Genomic DNA, 18,544 nt, shown 5'->3' with positions numbered 1-18,544 from the left:
TGAAAAATAAAGCAACTGCCAGACTCTGCTGCATATCCTGGTCTGGTCTCTCTCTCTCTCATTCGCCGATGCCGTTCATCCTGAGGGTTCCCCTGGATCCTGCTGGGGCTGGACCCTGGCAGGAAAACTCAGCAGTGGCCACAGGACTGGGAAAGGTCAGTTTTCATTCCAATCCCAAAGAAAGGCAATGCCAAAAAATGCTCGAACTACCGCACAACTGCACTCATCTCACACGCTAGTAAAGTACTGCTCAAAATTCTCCAAACCAGGCTTCAGCAATACGTGAACCATGAACTTCCAGATGTTCAAGCTAGTTTTAGAAAAGGCAGAGGAACCAGAGATCAAATTGCCAACATCCACTGGATCATCAAAAAAGCAAGAGAGTTCCAGAAAAACATCTATTTCTGCTTTATTGACTATGCCAAAGCCTTTATATAAATTCTGAAAGAGATGGGAATACCAGACCACCTGACCTGCCTCTTGAGAAACCTATATGCAGGTCAGGAAGCAACAGTTAGAACTGGACTTGGAACAACAGACTGGTTCCAAATAGGAAAAGGAGTACATCAAGGTTGTATATTGTCACCCTGCTTATTTAACTTATATGCAGAGTACATCATGAGGAATGCTGGGTTGGAAGAAGCACAAGCTGGAATCAAGATTGCAGGGAGAAATATCAATAACCTCAGATGTGCAGATGACACCACCCTTATGGCAGAAAGTGAAGAAGAACTAAAGAGCCTCTTGATGAAAGTGAAAGAGGAGAGTGAAAAAGTGGGCTTAAAGCTCAACATTCAGAAAACAAAGATCATGGCATCTGGTCCCATCACCTCATGGGAAATAAATGGGGAAACAGTGTCAGACTTTATTTTTGGTGGGCTCCAAAGTCACTGCAGATGGTGATTGCAGCCATGAAATTAAAAAATGCTTACTCCTTGGAAGGAAAGTTATGACCAACCTAGATAGCATATTAAAAAGCAGAGACATTACTTTGCCAACAAAGGTCTGTCTAGCCACGGCTATGGTTTTTCCAGTGGTCATGTATGGATGTGAGAGTTGGACTATGAAGAAAGCTGAGTGCCGAAGAATTGATGCTTTTGAACTGTGGTGTTGGAAAAGACTCTTGAGAGTCCCTTGGACTGCAAGGAGATCCAACCAGTCCATCCTGAAGGAGATCAGTCCTGGGTGTTCATTGGAAGGACTGATGCTAAAGCTGAAACTCCAATACTTTGGCCACCTCATGCGAAGAGTTGACTCATTGGAACAGACCCTGATGCTGGGAGGGATTGGGGGCAGGAGGAGAAGGGAACGACAGAGGATGAGATGGCTGGATGGCATCACCGACTTGATGGACATGAGTTTGAGTAAGCTCCGGGAGTTGGTAATGGACAGCGAGGCCTGTCGTACTGTGATTCATGGGGTCGCAAAAGGGTCGGATACGACTGAGTGACTGAACTGAACTGAAGATATGAAAGCATCTTGGGTTCCATTGACAGACAAATGAATAAAGAAGATGTGGTATACACATACAATAGACTATTACTCAGACATAAAAAATGAAATCTTACATTTTGTAACAACATGGGTGGACCTAGAGAGTATTATGCTAAATAAAATAAGTTAGAGAAAGAGAAATGCTGCATGAAGAATCTAAATCTAGATTGTTTGTGAAATCTAAGAAACAAACCAAGCAAACAAAGCAAAACAAAAGCAAACTGATAGATATTGAGAACAAATGGGTGGCTGCCAGAAGGTGGTGTGGGTGGACAAAATAGATGAAGAGGTTTAAGAAGTAGAAACCTTCAGTTATACAATAAATAATCATGAGTGTGTAATATACAGCATAAAGAATATGGCTATTATATTTAAAGAACTTTGTATGGAGACAGATGGTTACTATACTTGTTGTGATTATAATCAAATGACAATGTATGCAAATATCAAAATATTATGTAGTGCACCTGAAACTAAGGTAACATTGTATGTCAACTATATTTCAAAAAATGAACATATATGAATATGAATGGATATAAAGAATATATATGTGGAAGAAAAAAGTGAAAGGATAAAACATAGTAATATTAATAGTAGTTGTCTCTCTGGATGGTAGAATTTATTTACTTCTTTTCTGTATGTGTGATTATAATGGCTTTTATAATCAATACACATTGCTTATATAATTAAAAATGGAAGCTATTAAATACCTTTGTTTTTTCTTGAGAGCTAAAAATAATTTTAACTAATTAATTAAAATTTAATTGGCATTCAACATTATATGAGTTTCAGGTGTACAACATGGTGATATGATGTTGTTATTTCTGAAAGTATATTGAGAATGTTTTAATGATTGCAACTACAGTAGACACCTCTTTGATTGGCTGCTGCTGCTGAATTTTTGGCCACCTGTTTTGCTGCATGATCTTGTCTCTTGGTCTTAGGCAAGTAGTTGAGGAATAAACTTCTGAACGAGATTATGACACTCAGATTTACCCTCTTGTAAATATGGTGCCTAGAATTGTGAGGTGCAGAGTCTGAGAACTATTAGAAGTTGAGTTATGTTAACAGTAGTCTGTACTTATTTTCATATTGATGCTTGGCTGTTCACATTTTCCTTGGATTTTTCTAAGATACCTTGTTCCATACATTAAAAATTTTTAAAGCCATTGAATTATTGTTGTCTATTTTTTTCAAGGAAAATAGTTTTAATAAATTCAAAAGAACTTTCATTGATTCAGGAGTCATTTACCAAACATTTACTGTGTGCCAGCTTTTGGTACTATAAAAGCAAAGAAAAAATAAAACTATCCAAATGTTTGGATAGCAACTGTTTTCATATTTTCATTCTGACTTCTAGTTTCTGCTAATAGTCTGAAAACAATTGACAAATCACCACCTTTTCCTCCTCAGGGAGAATGTCAGATTTCCTTTAAATTTAACGTGTTGCAACTTAGAGAGATGGGAATACCAGACCGTCTTATCTGTCTCCTGAGAAACCTATATGCTGGTCAAGAAGCAACAGTTAGAACTCTATGTGAAACAACTGCCTGGTTTGGGACTGAGAAGTGGGTACAACAAGGCTGTTTATATGCAGAGCACATCATGAGAAATGCTGGGTTGGATGAATTACAAGCTGGAATCAAGATTGCCACGAGAAGAATCAACAGCCACAGACATGCAGATGATATCACTCAAATGGCAGAAAGCGAAGAGGAACTAAATAACCTCTTGATGAGGGTGAAGGAGGAGAATGAAAAAGCTGGGTAAAAACTAAATATTAAAAAAACTAAAATCATGGCATCACTTCACGGCAAATAGAAGGGGAAAATGTGGAAGCAGTGATAGATTTCCTCTTCCTGGGCTCTAAAATCACTGTGGATGGTGACTACAGCCATGAAATTAGAAGACAATTCCTTCTTGGCAGAAAAGTTATGAGAAACTTAGTGTGCTAAAAAGCAAAGACATCAGTTTGCTGACAAAGGTCTGTATAGTCAAGGCTATGGTCTTTCCAGTAGTCATGTACAGTTGTGAGAGCTGGACCATGAAGAAGGCAGAGCACTGAAGAAATGACTCTCGCTTTCAAACTGTGGTGCTGGAGAAGATTCTTGTGAGTCCCTTGGACAGCAAGGAGATGAAACCAGCCAATGTTAAATAAATCAACCCTTAATACTCATTGGTAGGACTAATGCTGAAGCTGAATCTTTGGCCAATACTTTGGCCACCTGATGTGAACTCATTGGAAAAAGACCCTGATGTTGGGAAAGATTGAAGGCAGAAGGAGAAGAGGGCATCAGAGGATGAGACGGCTGGACATGCAATGGAAATGAACTTGGGTAAACTCCAGGAGATGGGACAAGGAGGTCTGGCACGCTGCAGTCCATGAGGTCATGAAGAGTCAGACACAACTAGAAACTAAACAACAACTTAAAATTATAACACAGCACAATAATATGAATGTATTAATGCTGCTGAACTGTACACTTAAAAATGGCTAAGATGGCAAATTCTACGTTATGTATATTTTTACCATAATTTAAAACATAAACATATTAAAAATATACAACACTGGAGCATCTGCAAAGATCCAATACTTACATTTTGCCTAATCTTTTGGATAAGCATGATTTTTGTAGTTCAAATTTTCAGGGAATTTTCATAAGAAAGTGAGGGCAACTGAGGGTGAAATTCACCTTCTGATGGTATTTAATCAAAGGATGTGTGTGTGTGTGTGTGTGTGTGTGTGTGTGTGTGTCCCTATTGACAAGCATTAGGTATTCTGCTTTATAGATTAGAATTATAATAACCTAGCAATTGTCACTTATTTATTCATTCAAAAATTATTGAGTATCAGTATTGAGTATCACAGGCTTCCCTGGTGACTCAGATGGTAAAGAAGAGGAGGAGACCCAGGTTTGATCCCTGGGTGGAGAAGATACCCTGGAAAAGGGAATGCCTACCCACTCCACTATTCTTGTCTGGGAAATCCCAGGGACAGAGGAGCCTATCAAGTTACAGTCCACATGTTGCAGAGTTGGACATGACTAAGCGACTAACCAAAATCACTGCAGATGGTGACTGCAGCCATGAAATTAAAAGATGCTTACTCCTTGGAAGGAAAGTTATGACCAACCTAGATAGCATATTAAAAAGCAGAGACATTACTTTGCCAACAAAGGTCCATCTGGTCAAGGCTATGGTTTTTCCAGTGGTCATGTATGGATGTGAGAGTTGGACTATGAAGAAAGCTGAGCGCCGAAAAATTGATGCTTTTGAACTGTGATGTTGGAGAAGACTCTTGAGAGTCCCTTGGACTGCAAGGAGATCCAACCAGTCCATCCTAAAGGAGATCAGTCCTGGATGTTCATTGGAAGGATTGATGCTGAAGCTGAAACTCCAATACTTTGGCCACCTCATGCGAAGAGTTGACTCATTGGAAAAGACCCTGATGCTGGGAGGGATTGGGGGCAGGAGGAGAAGGGGACGACAGAGGATGAGTTGGTTGGATGGCATCACTGACTCGATGGACATGAGTTTGAGTAAGCTCCGGGAGTTTGTGATGGACAGCGAGGCCTGGCGTGCTGCGATTCATGGGGTCGCAAAGAGTCTGGACGCGACAGAGCAACTGAACTGAACTGAACTGAAGCAACTAACACTCTCACTTTCACCTAATATGCTCAACAGTGTAGAGGCTACAGTGATGAATTAGATATTGTACTTGACTTCAAATTGCTTTTAGTTTAATCATTGTAGAAGCACTGACTTGGCGCACCTTAGAGATCTTTTAGTACTTTTCAGAAAATGTGTTTAATGGGTTTTATTTTTACTTACTGTTGAGTTTAGGCTGGGGCATTACACCTTTAATATTTACTAGCATGCTAGAATTTAAGAAGATATTCCATTCTTCCTCTGGTAGAGATCCAACGTCATCCTGCATTAAATTTCCATTAGCATTATTTTGCATGATTGTAGTGCAAAGCCCAAAGGAGAAGCAAAGTTTATGTCGATTAAACAGAGCTGAAGAGACCACCTATAAAGAAAGCATAACTGTTAGGCTAGCCTAGCTGGATCAAATAAATGTGCAAAATTCACCTTTGAGAATGTCTCACCTTAAAAATGTTTCTTGTCAATGTATCTATTGAATTTTTAAGATGTCTATCTAAGGTTCTTTTTTCACTTTCCAATTTAGGCTCTTTTGAGAGATTTGTGATTTCATGACCTTTTTTCAGAAACATTCTCTCCCTTTTCAGACTGTGTTCTTCCTGTTCTTTGCTTTTGGAAACTACTGATGAAACAAAAATTTGACGAAACCAGTCTAGGGAGAATTGGTACATGTAATCAATCTTTGCAAGATTAGACACTAGAAAGTAGAGCAGGGCACCCCGAGTAGCAATGGGGAGATACAATTTACGTGTTTCCTCAATTTCACTTTCTGCTTTTCTTGTTGCTTTGATTCGCTTTGAAATTTCGTTTGAAGTCATCTTGGATTTTCTTAAGATGTCTACAATTTCCTCATCATCTAATACAAATCCTAAAGACAAAAAAGGAGTTTAAATAAAAACCATTGGAATATTAAATAATTATTTCCTCATGGCAATTTCCTCATTCTCTACTCTTTATCTAAGAGTTTTACTATTGGCCTTTTGTAGGTTTTATTTTGGACATGGACCTGTCTTAAATGAAGATAGGCCATGTTTCTAAAAAATTTGATTAATAGTACATATGCCTCCCCCTTCCCATCCTCTAGTCTCTTATTTATACTACTTTAATGTTTGAGGATTTTATTTTTATTATAGGCACATAATATATAACCATTTCATTATAAGGAATGCATTTCCACTTGATCTTCTATACACACAGAAAATGAAAATAAAATTTTCAGAAAATAACAACAGCACCGTTATTTTACGTGATATACTCTGGTATTTTCCATTGTGTTCTATTTTATTAAACAAGGTTAATAATGATCAATAAAAGTGATTTTTCATTCCACTAGTGGGTTGCTACTCACCTTTAAAAAAATACTGCTTTAGAAACACACACAATAGTTCTATCTCTTTCAAATGTGTAAGACAGCTTTCATATTCCCATTTTAAACTCCACTGTTCTATAGTAGAGCTATTCATATTTTTCAAGTGCTCTTTTTTTTCCCCCCTTGGCCAAGACCCATGACTCGGAAGATTTTATTTCCCTAGCCAGAGGCTGAACCCATGCCCAAGGCAGTGAAAGAATGCAGTCCTAACCATTGGACCACCAGGGAATTCCCTCAAGTGTTTTCATTTAATTAAAAATTTTTTTTTTACTTTATATTGGAATATAGTTGGTTAACAATGTTAGTTTCAGGTGTACAACTAAGATTCAGGTGCACATATACACGTATCTATTCTTTTTCAAATTCTTTTCCCATTTAGGTTATTAAAGAATATTTAGCAGAGTTCTCTGGGCTATGCAGTAGGTCTTTGTTGGTTATCTTACAATCATTTTTTTAAGTAGATAAATTAAGAATTTTAGTTGGAGTTTCAATATCAAACTCTCAAAAATTAATAGAATGACTATACAAAGAAGTAGAAGAATATAGTAGACTTGAAAAGCACTGTGAACCAATACAACATAATTAAGATTTATATGATTTTTACACAACAGTAGGATACAAATTCTATTCAAGTTCCCATAGACTGTAAGCTAGGAGCCATAAAAACTAGGAACATAAAACAAGATGCAAAAAAGTCATGGTCTAAAGGTATTGAGACCATACAGTCTGATCTCTTATCACTGTGGAATTAGGTTAGAAATCAGTATCAAAAGATATTTGAAAATAACCCCCATATTTTCGAGTGCAATGTGACATTTTCCAAGAGAGATCTTTGACTTAGCCATTGAAGGGCTCAATAAAGTCAGATTGAAAAAAAAACACAGAGGGTGATTGCAGCAAAGAAAGCATTTAAATGAGAAATTAGTGTCAAAATGAGAAATATTTTCGATGATACAATTTCTAGACCACTTGATGCTCACCTCTGGACACAATTTGAAAAAAACCCTCTTGGGTGGCATCCAGAACTAAACATGGTTTGACATGGCCATTGAAAGGAATCATGGGATTATTACATTTAAAGATCTGGAAACCATATTCTTATTGATGCAGGTGAAGCAGTCTAAGTTACATCTGGATCTAAACTATGAGCTGCTTCTTATAGTCACTACCCTTGGCCTACCTTTCCCCACAGGGGGTGAGGAGTCACACCAAATATAAAATATTTACAAAAAGATGGTAAAGATAACCTGTTTTTACTAAAACTTGGAGAGGAGAAAAAAAATATGTTCAAAATCAAGGGGTCTTTTATTGAGCTTTTTCCAAGAACAATTTTTATTAAGTGTACTATCTGTAAAAAGTTGTAGCCTTTTAAAAATATCTCAGACTCTAAAAAGAGAACAATTAATATGGAATAAACGTTAAAGGCATAATAACAGATATAGTGCACTAATGTGTGTTATCATAAAGAAGTTTTTCTTTGTCTTGTTAAAACTATTGTTTGTCCAATTTAGGAAAAGGTTATATATAGCAAAATATGACATTTGTCAGAAAATAGGAGAGGCTGTGTTCCTGAATCTCATTAGATCAGTTGTGTTGCTTTCTATGTAGTTTACGTAATACCTAGATGTTTTGGTTTTGCTCCCTAAGAAGTTAACAAATATGATTCCAATCTTGCATGAGAAACAGATATGGAAACCTTGTTTATGTAACTAGTCTTTGTGATTAATAGAAGAACAGCTTAGTCATGGGTTACTAAGAAACAGCTTTTAGGTGTAATCAAAATAGAAAAGGAACAAAGTCAGATCTTTCCAGGCATAAATGTATATTTAAAGTTTCATAGTAAACAAATATACCTTATTTTGTGATTTATAATAAGAAATATATCTTTGGTCTTCATTCCCATTTTTGGCACAGAGCTTCTAAAATCTTTGGAATTTCCTATAGAACCTCTGAGGTGGAGCTAGTGGTAAAGAACCCACCTGCTAATTAACAGGAGATGTAAAAGACAAGAGTTCAATCCCTGGGTCAGGAAGATCCCCTGGAGGTGAGCATGGTAACCCACTCCAGTATTCTTGCCTGGAGAATCCCATGGACAGAGGAGCCTGGCAGGTTATGGTCCCATAGGGTTGCAAAGAGTCAGATAGGACTGAAGCGACTTAGCATGCACATATTTGGTAACAATTCAGAATAGTCCTTTCAACTTTTATTCTGTCTTTTAAAAAGGTATGCAAGGGTCTACTAACATCACTAAAGATCTTAACTTACCTTGTGCATTCTGTAGTAAATTTAATGTTTTTTGTTCCAGTTCTTCAAGAGTCTTAGCATCAAGGGAAATACTCTCTAAGAGCTGGAAACGTTGATTTTCTAAATGAGGAACTTCATGACTTAATACAATAGATAAGAGTTGATCTTGAAAACCTTGGAATGTTACTGTGAAGTTTATCATAGTAACAAAACTATAGAGGAATGGAGGAAAATAGGGGTTGTCTATTTCTGTAGATACATATAACCTAAAACGTGAGAAAGGCACCAGTTATTATTCAAAGGATATGCAGAAGAAGAAAATGAAACAAATTCATTTAATAACAAAAAATTTCTTCTGGAATTAAACAAGATTAATTTTTAGTTTTATTCAGCCTTGTACACAAAGTAGGCTCTCAGTTTATACTAAGTACTGTCTAGAGCTTTAAAAATACAACCATAAATTATGTACATATTTGGTCTAAGCATAAGGAAGAGGAAAGAAAAACGCTACATAATGGGAGTTTTGATTTGCTACTAGATCATTGTAAAGACTATGGTTTTCACCCTGAGTGAGCAAGAAGCCAATGGAGGATTTTGAGAAGAGGAGAGACATGATGTTTCATAAGAGGACCACTCTAGCTGCTGTCTTGAGAGTAGCCTGAGCAGAGGGAAGACAGAGGACAAGAAGGAAGCTAGGAGGCTGGTTAAAATGTGAGAGATAGTGATGGTGGCTTGGAGCTATGTGGAACCAGTGGAAGCATTCAAGAGTGCCCAGATTCTGGATCATTTTTAGTTTTCATAGCAACCCAGTATTTTGGGCTGCACCAGACTTCCCTGGTGGCCTACTGGTAAAGAATCACCGGCTAATGCAGGAGACACAGGTTTGATCCCTGAGTTGGGAAGATCTCATGGAAAAGGAAATGACAACTCACTCTAGTATTCTTGCCTGGGAAAACTCTTGGACACAGGAACATGGCAGGTTACAGTCCATACGGTCGCAAAAATGTCAGACGTGATTTAGCAATGAAACAACAACATTTTATAAAGGGTGAAATTGAGGCTTACAGAGGTTAAATAAGTTGCCAATATCACATGGCTAACAAGTGACAGGGAATCTGTCATCATTTGCCCTCTAAAATAGTCCCTCCACCACATCTTCAAACATGGAATTCAAACATGGGGACAAGGATATCAGTTCAGGGTGATGTTACTTCAGTAGTATTTCTAAGCTGTTGTTTAATCAATCAGGCTGTATTCAGTGAGAAAGAATGTGTTAACACAGTGCTTTCCAAAGTGCATTCTGTAGAACACTATTTTCTGAAGAGGATTTGTTCAACAAATAAAGAGATTTTAAGTCCTTGTAGGAAAGAATCTTGTTTAACTTTGTTTAACTCAGCTCTTTAAGAAAATGCAGAATTCCTTTTTTGAGTGACCCCCTACTTCCACCCGCAACTAAATCCCTGGAAATGATGCTTTGAGAAACATACTTTGGAAAATGTTTTACTAACAGAAGGAAGGAGGCTAAAAAGGGAGAATTCTAAGGAGTCAGAATTAGTTGAGGAGTGAGAATTTGGCAGCTCTGCCCAAGTTAGAGGATTCACTGACCAACAAGTTTAAGAGTCAGGAAAACTGGTAAGGAGTCAGTCTGTCAGAGTCCCTGTAAAGAAGTTAAATGCACCAGGCTAGGGGCCATTAACATCATCTTCTAATTCTCATTACGGATTACTTGCTTACTATAATCTTTTGATTATGAATTGAAGGAGAGAATGCACATAACTGATAACACAGTCTTATTCCCTTGGGAACTGTATTTTTGTTGTAATTAAATTTGGCTATATAATAGTGCTTTGTGAAATTGGTTGATGAATTGGTTTCCTGGAGGCCCATAACTGCTTGGAACGTGGACACAATATTTTTATCTGTCTAGGCAAAATATCTTTTTGTTCTAGGTAGCAGAAGTGGATTTTGTTTTTTAAAGAAACAGAAGCTTTTCCTGCCCAAATAAAATATTGTGCAAACAGATCAAATTGAGATCCATGGGTTCAAGTGGGTCTGGGCTTCCTGATTGCTGCCCTTCTTGCACTGTTTCTGAAGACTCTTCATAGAACCCATAGCTTCCATCAGGCACAGTTTGAAAATATTGGTTTGGAATGACTTTATACATAAAAATCTGTTCTCCATTCTGTTTACTATTATGTGCTACTGGCAACACAAAAAAAGAATGTTCAAAATGCAATCTGACTTTTTCCACCAGGAGAACCTTATCAGGGCTGAAATATGGGACCTTCAATATTATCGATCTTTAAAAGTATACATATTTGAGTCAATTCAGTTATGAAATACATTACCTAAATTTGGAATTGTATTCAATCTCAGAATCATTAATTTTTATGAAGTATTGACCTCTTCTCTGGTAGATATCCTTCTTCAAAATTTCCTTTAAACTTGGATCTAATTTTTCAGGAAGATTCTGAAAATAAATAAAATAAAGAAAAAATTCATTTTATAACAAATCAATCCGCTGAAAAGGCACAGCATTTAAAACATGTAAATCTTTAATGTCTAGATACCCATGAAAGATGTGAGAGAATTAAACATTGAAAATATACTGCATTTATTTATGCACTTATTTATTTATCATTTTTTCCCTTGTCAAAGTTACCTATCCCTTACAATCTGTGTGTCAGCTATCTGGAATTAGGTCATTTTGTCCAAATACCTGCAAGAGGATACTCCCTCCTGTTTTCATAGCATTCTCAATTGTTTGGATGTAATTGCCATCCTTAGTGGAGAGCTCCTGCAGCCTAGATCCTTCCATCTGACGGATCCAACTGTGTGCTTGCTTATGTGGGTCAATCAGCAGTGGCCACTGCAGGCCGTTCTTGATTAAGATGGCATTCTCTGTTGAATGCTGACCAAGAGGAAGTCCCTGATGATGCCATTGGCGGATCTGGAAAGAAATCATTAGAGTTTTTGTTGTTTCATAAACTTCTTCACATCTTCTAATATTGTACAGGATACTAAAGAATCCTACAGATTATCAAATAATCTTTAAAAGGACAAATAATCTTTAAAAGTCTTTCAGTCATGCCCAACTTTTTGCAACCCCATGGGATATACATTCCATGGAATTCTCCAGGCCAAAATACTGGAATAGGTAGCCTTTCCCTTCTCCAGGGAATCTTCCCAACCCAGGGATTGAACCTGGGTCTCCTGCATTGTAGGGAGATTCTTTACCAGCTGAGCCATGAGGGAAGTCCTTAAATGGACTAAAGAAATGAACAATTTAAAACAACTGGGATATGAAATTTTTGGTAAGGTGAGTAATTATTCAGGACATTACATTCCTTTGTTTATCAGTAGGGATGAATGCTCATCACAACAGATATCTCATTTTAGATTTACTTTTCAGTCCCTAATTAATAATGAGGTTAAGAACCTTAGCTATGTTTAAGGCTATTTGGATAGTCTGTTTTGTGAGCTGCCTATTCAAGACTCCTGCCTATTTATTTACTGGGTTGTGTATCTTTTGCTTAGTGATTTATAGTGGCTCTCTTTTCTACTCTGAATAGGGCTCTTTGTTGAACGTATGTATTACAAATATCCTTTTCTGTTCCTTGACTTTCCTTTTTATGTTCTCAGTTGTGTCTTTTGATGAATAGAAGGTCTATATTTTGATGTAATTCAATTGGTCAATTTTTTCTTCTGTGTTTAGTTCTGCTCAGGATATCTTTTCTTTACCTAGGGTCATGAATACGTTCTCCTAAATTACACCTTATTAATTTGCCTTTCACATTTAGGTCTACAATTTAACTTCAATGAAATTTTTGTGTGTAATATAAAATAATGTCAATTTTTAAAATGAATATTCAATTATCCACCACTGTTTACTGAAAAGCCTACCCATTTCTCATTGCACTACAGTATCACCTTTGATGTAAATCAAAGTTCTACCTATTTAGGGATCTGTTTCTGGGCTCTCAGTTCTACTTCATTGGTATAGCTATTTATCCTTAAATTGTTACACACAAGGATAAATAATAGCACTGTCCTAATTACTGTAGCTGTAAAGTAAATCTTGATATTGCAAGTTCTCCCACCCAGTTCTTTACTAACATTATGTATTGGACATTTTGGCTCTTTGCCTTTTCTTACAACTTTTAGAATCAGCTTGTCATCTGACACTCCCCGCCCCCAACAAACACACATCCCTTCCTGTTGGAAAGTTGACTGGGATTACACTGGATCTTTAGATCAATTTGGAAAGAACTGGCAATTTCAGAATATTGAGTCTTCCAATTCATGAGCATGGTATAACTCTTAATTTATATAAGTTTCCTAAAATTTATGTCAATAACATTTTATAGTTTCATTTCTATAATCTAACACAACTTTTTGATAGATTCAGTATGATGCTGTGACAAATTGTATCTAAAAACATCATGCACCCTGCTTGTTGCTGGTATACAGAAATGTAATTGGTTTTTTTTATACTGACTTTAATTCCAGAAAGTTTGCTAAATGTTTATCAATGCTCATGATCTATCTACATGTTCTCTTGGATTTTTTAGATACATATAACCTGCAACATTATATATTTTTTGTCTCTCTTCTTTTCCCATTTTAATATTTTTTAATTTTTTTCTTGCCTTACTGCACTGTTTAGAATCTCCAGTACAGCAGTAAATACAAGCTGAAATAGTGGATATACCTTGGTTATATTCCCAATCTCAAAAGAAAATCTTTTGACAATGATTCATTTATTCAATTCTGATTTCTTCTTTGACCTGTGGTTAGTTTGGGAATACAATTCCTAACTTCCAGAAATATGAGGATTTTAAGAAAAGCTTTTAATTATATACTTCTAGCTCAATTGCTTTTTTTTTGTCAGATAACATAGTCTATATGATTCAATTCCTTTGATATTTGTTACAAATTTGTTTACAGTCCATTACATGGTCAGTTTTGGTAATATTCTATATTGAACACTGAATGTGAATGTTCTATATTGGCACTGAATGTGAACACTGTAGGTGTAGGCTGCAGTGTCTTATTAACCTATTAATAAGTCCATTTGTTGATTACTTTGTTCAAGTCTTTTCTATTCTTACTGGTTTGTGTGTTCTTTTTCTGTGAGTTATAGAGAGAAATGTGTTAAATTTTCACTATGATTATAGATTTGTCCATCTTTATCTGTAGTTCTTTTAATGTTTGCTTTATATTTTTTGAGGTCATGCTATTAGATACTAACAGATTTAGAATTGTTAACATAATCTTGAAGAATAATTAAACCAGTTCTAATTTTAACATAAGCTCATTTAATTCTAGCAATCTTTTTTGCCTTAAAGTCTATTGTCTTTTATTTTTGGTAATAAATGGCAAATTTCTTCCTACTTTTTATTGCCAATCTTCTTTATGTTTTAACTGTGTCTTTCCTAAAAAACATGTAGCTTCTGTTTCATGCTTTGGTTTATACTTTTATGTAGTTTTACAATCTTAGACTTTTAACTGTACCATTTAGTCCATTTACATATACTGTAATTACTGATATGTGATGTGTGTTCAGTTGCTGAGTTGTGTCCAACCCTTTGTGATCCTATGGACTGTAGCCCATGAGGCTTTTCTGTCCATGGAATTTTCTAGGCAAGAATACTGGAGTGGGTTGCCGCTTTCTACTCCAGGGGATCTTCCCAACCCAGGGATCGAACCTGCATCTCTTGTGTCTCCTGTATTGTCACGTGGATTCTTTGCCACTAGCGCCACCTGGGAAATCCCAATTACTGATATATTTGGGTTTGAATTCATTATTAGCGTTGTGAAAATGAAAAGCCAATATTCACTTTGAGAGTTTGTATTTTTGATGGTCAGTTTAAGTTATTAGTGGGAAAACCAATCCAAAATTACTCTCTATGAATGAAAAAATAGGTGTTTTCTTTTTTGCCTTTGCAACATCAGCACAGAACTTACATAGATAAGACAATAAATACTTATTGATAAATTGACAAATGTAAGGTCTGTAATTTGGATATTTCTGAGACTACTAACTATGGTTTGACAAGAACTTGAATTTTATTAATTAGATGGATTTCTGGGAGAGGAAATGGCTATATTTATAAGAAAGTACAATTACAATGGAAAAGGGATATTTTTGACTGTTTTCCAGAGGATAAGAAACTTAAGGCGACTTAACTGAGCTATATGAAGTATAATTTAAAAAATACAAAGCAAACTTCTTTATTTTTACTTATAAAATAATTTCAGGAATGGATTCAAGCCCTAAGGTATGTGTGAACATGCACACACACACACACACACACACACACGCAATCCAAACCAACAACAATCACTTAACTGGATAACAGAAATATGTTACTACCTCATGTTTTTGTGCCATGACTTCAATTAAAGAAAAGTCAGAAGACATAGAAATGTTGTTTTCAGTGCAAAGATTCTGCCACTTTTCCACAATCAATTGGCGAAACTCTGCTGTTAACACTCCACTGTAGACAATGCATGCTGCTGAAATAAGTATGTCACCCAAAATTCCTTCCAACTTGTTGTCTATTTGATCAATTGTTTCTTGCCATCGAGTCTAAACGTTCAAGTAAAAAGTTATTGATATTTAATATAAAATATTCTATTGTAAGACATTTTAGATAGTAATAGTCTCCAGGTTGGATCTATTATTGCTGTTACTATCTATTCTTATGCCATAGTTGCATTAAAATTAATAATTTGTTGTTGTTGTCCAGCCAACTAAGCTGTATCTGACTCTTTGAGACACCATGGACTATGGCCCACCAGGCTCCTCTGTCCACGGGATATTTCCAGGCAAGAATACTGGAATGGATTACCATTTTCTTCTCCAAAAATTAATAATGGATCATATGAAAAAACAAACTGCTTTTTGAGGAGAACATGAGTCCTATTGGATTTGTGACTCTCATATTTGCTAAGACTTATAGCCATTTCAAATACTTTGTGTAATAAAGTAGGATAATTTTAAAAGTAATGATTCATTATAATGTATTATTCATAACATTGTACAGGAGACAGGGAACAAGACCATCCCCAAGAAAAAGAAATGCAAAAAAGCAAAATGGCTGTCTGAGGAGGCCTTACGAATAGCTGTGAAAAGAAGAGAAGCAAAAAGCAAAGCAGACAAGGAAAGATATTCCCATTTGAATTCAGAGTTCCAAAGATTAGCAAGGACACATAAGAAAGACTTCCTCAGTGATCAGTGCAAAGAAAAAAGGAAAACAATAGAATGGGAAAGACTAGAGATCTTTTCAAGAAAACTAGAGATACCAAGCGAACATTTCATGCAAAGATGGGCTCAATAAAGGACAGAAATGGGATGGACCTAACAGAAGTAGAAGACATTAAGACGAGAAAGAGATGGCAAGAATACACAGGAGTGTGCAAAAAAGATATTTATGACCCAGATAATCATGATGTTGTGATCACTCACCTAGAGCCAGACATCCTGGAATGTGAAGTCAAGTGGGCCTTGGGAAGCATCACTACAAACAAAGCTAGTGGAGGTGATGGAATTCCAGTTGAGCTATTTCAAATCCTAAAAGATGATGCTGTGAAAGTGCTGCACTCAATATGCCAGCAAATTTGGAAAACTCAGCAGTGGCCACAGGACTGGAAAAGGTCGGTTTTCATTCCAATCCCAAAGAAAGGCAATGTCAGAGAAAGATCAGACTACCGCACAATTGCACTCGTCTCACACTCTAGTAAAGTACTGCTCAAAATTCTCCAAGCCAGGCTCTTCAGCAATATGTGAACCATGAACTTCCAGATGTTCAAGCTGGTTTTAGAAAAGGCAGAGGAACCAGAGATCAAATTGCCAACATCCACTGGATCATCAAAAAAGCAAGAGAGTTCCAGAAAAACATCTATTTCTGCTTTATTGACTATGCCAAAGCCTTTATATAAATTCTGAAAGAGATGGGAATACCAGACCACCTGACCTGCCTCTTGAGAAACCTATATGCAGGTCAGGAAGCAACAGTTAGAACTGGACATGGGACAACAGACTGGTTCCAAATAGGAAAAGGAGTACATCAAGGCTGTATATTGTCACCCTGCTTATTTAACTTATATGCAGAGTACATCATGAGAAATGCTGGGCTGGAAGAAGCACAAGCTGGAATCAAGATTGCAGGGAGAAATATCAATAACCTCAGATGTGCAGATGACACCACCCTTATGGCAGAAAGTGAAGAAGAACTAAAGAGCCTCTTGATGAAAGTGAAAGAGGAGAGTGAAAAAGTGGGCTTAAAGCTCAACATTCAGAAAACAAAGATCATGGCATCTGGTCCCATCACTTGATGGCAAATAGATGGGGAAACAGTGGCTGACTATTTCTGGGGGCTCCAAAATCACTGCAGATGGTGATTGCAGCCATGAAATTAAAAGACACTTACTTCTTGGGAGAAAAGTTATGACCAACCTAGACAGCATATTAAAAGCAAAGACATTACTTTGCCAACAAAGGTCTGTCTAGTCAAGGCTATGGTTTTTCCAGTAGTCATGTATGGATGTGAGAGTTGGACTATAAAGAAAGCTGAGCACTGAAGAAATGATGCTTTCGAACTGTGGTGTTGGAGAAGACTCTTGAGAGTCCCTTGGACAGCAAGGAGATCCAACCAATCCATCCTAAAGAAAATCAGTCCTGAATATTCATTGGAAGGACTGATGATGAAGCTGAAACTCCAATACTTTGGCCACCTGATGTGAAGAACTAACTCATTTGAAAAGACCCTGATGCTGGGAAAGATTGAGGGCAGGAGGAGAAGGGGACGACAGAAGATGAGAAGGTTGGATGGCATCAGCAACTCAATGGACTTGAGTTTGGGTAAACTCCGGGAGTTGGTGATGGACAGGGAAGCCTGGTGTGCTGCAGTCCATGGGGTATCACAAAGAGTTGGATACAACTGAGTGACTGAACTGAACTGAACTGAACTGATAATGTGTTATTAATGGTGTTAAATTATGGCAATAATGACCAGTACTTTTGAATCCTTACTTATCTGACTGACATTTTTTATGAAAATCTCATGAGAGGCTTTCAAATTCTGTTAAGTAAAATCCCATTGACTTTAAGATCAATACATTAAAGCTTAGAAAAGTTAAGCAAGTTCACAAAGCTTCTGAAGAATGCAGCAAGGCTCTGAACCCATATTCTTTGGCTATATACCCCCTCTACAACTGCGTATGTGCTTGACTGATCAAGAAATAAAGCATGTTGAGCGAGAACCACATCATCTGGAAGCTTAAGATCTGAGATAAGCTGCTCTACTTCCTCTCAACATATTCTTGATTCACAAGGATATCAGTAATTTTCCTCTGTGATCTCCCTCTGGTTGGTCTCATTTCATAACCTCTTTCTCCCTGTCCTTTAGGAGTCTTCTGCGATATATATTTATCTAAGCAATTAAGCTAAATTAAAATTATCTTGAGAATTTTGTAAGATTCTTTGAGATAGCTGAGTAATGACTTAAACCAAAATGCTAGTAAGCTGACTAAGGGTTCAAATATAGAGAAAGCAGATGAATTAGAAGAGAAATAAAAAGATGAGATAAAAGAGGTCAGAAGACAGACAAAATAAAATTTTCTTTTTCCTATCTAAAGACATACCCTTCATTTCAGCCCCAACCATGTTTCTAGATTCACTTGGGGTTATTTCTCTGCTAGAAAAGGAAAACTCATGCCATACTCATAGGCAGATTTATTATTTTAGGCCTCATCAGACAAAGCGTGCTG

General features: G+C 36.6%; 1 protein-coding gene across 1 annotated transcript in view; it reads right to left on the bottom strand.

Moving 5' to 3' along the window:
• The window catches only part of DNAH14 (dynein axonemal heavy chain 14), a 398,948-nt gene that overhangs the window by 68,762 nt on the left and 311,642 nt on the right, over positions 1 to 18,544 (bottom strand). Inside the window, exons 66-71 of the mRNA XM_061159766.1 lie at positions 15,147 to 15,362; positions 11,490 to 11,720; positions 11,119 to 11,240; positions 8,792 to 9,036; positions 5,604 to 6,025; positions 5,326 to 5,524 (exon numbers count right to left, since the gene is read on the bottom strand). Of these exons, the coding sequence (XP_061015749.1) occupies positions 5,326 to 5,524; positions 5,604 to 6,025; positions 8,792 to 9,036; positions 11,119 to 11,240; positions 11,490 to 11,720; positions 15,147 to 15,362 (1,435 nt within the window). The remainder of the gene's footprint in view (positions 1 to 5,325; positions 5,525 to 5,603; positions 6,026 to 8,791; positions 9,037 to 11,118; positions 11,241 to 11,489; positions 11,721 to 15,146; positions 15,363 to 18,544) is intronic.

Source organism: Dama dama, chromosome 14 (assembly GCF_033118175.1).
Source record: "Dama dama isolate Ldn47 chromosome 14, ASM3311817v1, whole genome shotgun sequence".
Taxonomy (NCBI): domain Eukaryota; kingdom Metazoa; phylum Chordata; class Mammalia; order Artiodactyla; family Cervidae; genus Dama; species Dama dama.
Note: the sequence above shows the minus strand (reverse complement) of the source record. Positions and strands in the feature narration are given on the sequence as shown.